We start from the raw sequence: 3,716 nt of genomic DNA on the forward strand, positions 1-3,716 counted from the left end.
CGGGGGCCAGCGGGCGCACGCGGCGGTTCGGGTCTTCCACCCCGCAACCACCGCAAGTGGCTCATCTCTTCTCGGAGGGTGTGCGTGACAGATACTTGCAGCTTCGGCCCCTGCCGGGTGATCCAGCTCCTCGGTGCTGACGGCAGCTGGTGTCACCAACAGCTCAACACAACATCAACATGGTTTACAAACAGGAACCCCTGGATCTGGGGTGGATTTAACTCCCCAAACTATCCATTCATTTGGGTACTAACTAGGAGTTTTCCACCGAACCTGAGCACTAAGGTGACGTGAACTTGTCAACTGCTTCTGTTCCAAGGTGAAACGGCCGCAGTCAGCCCCACGGATTTGGGGAGAAGGATGTTCTCCCCACTCTGTACTAAGTGTCCCCACTGACACCTCTGAGACTGCTTCGAAACCCTCCAGGAACCGAACAGAACCCGTTAGTTCTTGGGCCTCCTCCCAGCCCCTCTGACTTGCTGGATGATGACTTTCAGCATCTTCTCCAGCTTGGCTTTGGACAGAGCCTTCCGGCAGTACCACGCCTGGTCCCAGATGGACCACAGTGGGCTGGGAGTGAGGTACAGCGGGTCGAGGTTGCGGTTCATGCTCAGCGGCCTCCTCCGGGCGTACTCCTTGTAATCCGCCACAGGACAGTGCTCCGGATCGTCGGGATTGGCAAAGAGACGTAGACCCGGCTCCTCGGGGTCCGGCCCTGCTGTGGGGTCGTCGCTTGGATTGTCCCTCCACTCCAAGAACTCCAGCTGCCCCTCAGCCCCCCTCAGCACGAGGTGTCCCCAGCGCAGGTCGTGGGCCCAGGTGTCCACGCGTGCTCCAAACCCCCTGATGATGTTTATCAACATGAGGTGCAGCAGGCCCTCAGGCTGCATCTTACTCAGAAGCCCCTTCTTACGAAGACCGTCCACCTCCTTCTCTGTCAGGTTCCCCAGAACATTCCACTCTTCCTCCCTCACCCTCTGAGACAGGACCTGCTGCCTCTGCCTCAAGGCTTCCTGGGACGCTCTGAATTCCAGCCCCTTCACCACGCTGTACCTGTAGCTGTGTTCCTGGAGGTATCTCGCTATGCTGAGCTGGAAGAAGTGCAACGAGCTGGCAGAGAAGTCTGAGCCGTCCTGTCTTTTGGCAGAAGTATAGAACGAGGCCAGGTAGCGGTCGAGGTCTTCGGGCGACAGCTCGCAGATGTTGCGCGTTTCAGAAGGGTGGTGTAAAACCATCCAGTCCTTGAAAACTTTTATATTGCCTCCAGTTTTCTTCCTCTTCAACTTCTCCATCACACCTAAAAGACAAGACACAGCAAGAGCTTACCAGGAGATCAGAGAACCACAAGTAGATGCAGAGTAACGTTCACCTTCCTCCTGAAGTCGTTCAGAGACCGGGACGTCTGAGTCCCAAGGACAGCGTGGATGGAACCCCTGCGGTTCTTAAAGGTACCAAAGCAACTCCTCCAGCCCGTGTAACTCACCTGCAGGGCTGAGGCTCTGCTCCCGCTGCCACCTCTGGGATTTTGGCCAGGGGCTGTGTCAGCACAGCCACAGTTCCATCCACAGTTTCTCGTTTCCCTGCTTTAAGTCATTTCTCGTTTTCTTCCCGTGACCCAAGTTCCCACCCACAGCTCCCGTTTCTCCCAGGGCCTCTCTCAGGTCCAGCCAACCCGCTGGTGCTAGTGGTGGTACAAAACGAGAGACCGAGTATTGCAGGCAGGGAGCCGGGGCCGGGCCGCAGCCCAGCCCATGTTCCAGCACTGCGCTACCTGCTGACGTGCCGCCTGCGTCCAGCAGAACCTTCTCGGCCTGTGTAGCAAAACCAAGAGTTTTGCCCCAGGCAGAGGCAACTGCTTAGGCTTGGGTTTATGCTGGCAGCTGGAGGGACTCTTCCTCCTTTAACGTTTTGGGGAAGCGATTATGGAACTCAACCCCATGCCCACCAATCCCCCTAGGAGTAACTCCAGACTCTTACTTTTGCTTGAGGACGTGGGTGGATGCTCGACATTCTTGCTCGCTGTGGTGGGAGGGTGAGGTGTGCTCCCAGATCCCGACAGTCCGGCCTCCTCCATGGGCTGTTCGGCTACGTTCCCACAAAAGCCCTTTCCTGAAGAGCCGCACTCGAGGAGGCTCAGCTGCGGGATGTCTTGAGGGGATTCCGTCTTGAAGAAGAATGTCACAGAGGTGGGTGACTCGGGCTGGACCACTGCTTCAGCGCTGGAGACAGGGTCAGGTTTTAAACATTCTTTCGGTGCTGCAGACCCCAGGGAATTCCCTGCCATAGAAGTTTCCATTATGAACCATGCGGGATCCGGAGGACTCAATGTCAGGCTCTCCTGACTGCTGCCGGCGGATTTTGGAACACAGGCAGGAGTCAGGGGCCGCTTTCCTGCGGGTGAAAAGCCAGACGCTTGGGCAGCTGGCGGCTCGTTAAATGTCATCTTCTGATGGCAATGCCTTTGCAAATCTACCTCTGCAGTTACACCCATAACTGGTGACTGTGACAGAACGTTCTGGTTGGTTCTGTCTCCTCGGTCATCTTCATCCGACACATGCTGCTCTCCACCAGAGACGATCTGTAGACTGTTATCGCTTTCCAGCTTCACCTTAGACCTGTCAGTGTTGACCTCACCCCCCAATGCTGACAAAGACTGCTCTGCTGCAGCGCAGGATTTCACGGGTTTGCTTTGGTTTCGACGTTCTCTGGGTGACGGTTCACTGTGTATTGCGAAGGCGGCGCCACTGTTCTGCTGAGTGACGCCTGGAGATCTGCTGCACGACTCTGCGTGAGCAGCGTCTGCTTTAGCCCTCTCCAAAGACAGCATCATCCTCAACCTCTTCTCATCTAAATTAGCTTCCCTCAATGAGGCATCAGAAGACACTGGCCTCCTTCTCCTTTTTACACCTTCATTCTTGTCTCTGCTTCTGACCTCCAACCTTCCACACTGCCAGTAATACGCATGTCCAGCTCCACACATCCACAGAACCGAGTTCTTCTTGCGGGGATGCCCCGTGTTCTGCACCATTTCCAACTCCGGCATCTGGCCACAGATGGCCCCGTGAGTGTGTGCCCAGGTCACGAGGTTGGAGAGGTCCGCGTGAAGTGAGCTGGCATCGCTGAGCCATCCGTCACCCAGGCCCTCGTTCTGTGAAAATGTGTTGGAGATAAGTTAAGTGAAAGAGGATGTGCATAGAACAGCAGCCCTGGGACTGCGCCCACCCACTCCGACAGAGCAGCCACTGGTCCTTGAAAGGAATCACCAGAGGAATCACTGATCTACAGTTTGTTTGGTCTTTAAAATAAACAACTAAATCTGTCCACTCTGCAGACCTGGAGGGTACTTTGTGGGCATGGTCCTGCAATGATGAATTTATTCTAGAGAGGATTTATCTGCAGCTGCGGGCTCCGAGGCCTGATCAAGTGGCTCAGCTTAAGAATTTATCACACCCTAGCCGAGTCCCAGAGCCGCGTCCTCAACCACAGCACGGCCACAATGAACACCCGCTGAGCCACCGAGCAGCCACCGTGGCCCAGTGGGCAGAGGAGCACAGGGCTGAGTCCCGTGCCCTGAGCTCGCTTGTGCCCATGGACAGCTCTGTCCTCGCTGATGGGAAAGGACAGGAAAAGCGTCAGGAATCAGCTCCCCACTCTCCCACCTCCCCTCGGCCAACATGGCTCCCGCCGCGCACTCCCCACCCACCACCACAGCCCAC

General features: G+C 56.3%; 1 protein-coding gene across 1 annotated transcript; it reads right to left on the bottom strand.

The window, feature by feature from the left end:
- Window positions 1–443: 443 nt before the first annotated feature.
- LOC104491517 lies at window positions 444–3,676 on the bottom strand. Its single transcript, XM_010133954.1, has 4 exons — window positions 3,660–3,676; window positions 3,451–3,607; window positions 1,978–3,148; window positions 444–1,297 (listed from the first exon to the last, which is right to left on the bottom strand). Exons 1-4 carry the CDS (start codon window positions 3,674–3,676, stop codon window positions 444–446), a joined length of 2,199 nt encoding a protein of 732 aa, XP_010132256.1.
- Between the last annotated feature and the right edge of the window lie 40 nt (window positions 3,677–3,716).

This window comes from Buceros rhinoceros, unplaced genomic scaffold, assembly GCF_000710305.1.
Source record: "Buceros rhinoceros silvestris isolate BGI_N320 unplaced genomic scaffold, ASM71030v1 scaffold42543, whole genome shotgun sequence".
NCBI classification, from domain to species: Eukaryota; Metazoa; Chordata; class Aves; order Bucerotiformes; family Bucerotidae; genus Buceros; species Buceros rhinoceros.

What these genes read in the sequence shown, in the direction of transcription:
- LOC104491517 (XM_010133954.1), bottom strand. An exon ending in GGCTCTGGGACTCGGCTAGG is followed by an intron (nt 3,149 to 3,450) that starts GTGTGATAAATT and finishes ACATTTTCACAG; the next exon opens with AACGAGGGCCTGGGTGACGG. An exon ending in ACCCACGTCCTCAAGCAAAA is followed by an intron (nt 1,298 to 1,977) that starts GTAAGAGTCTGG and finishes CTTGTCTTTTAG; the next exon opens with GTGTGATGGAGAAGTTGAAG.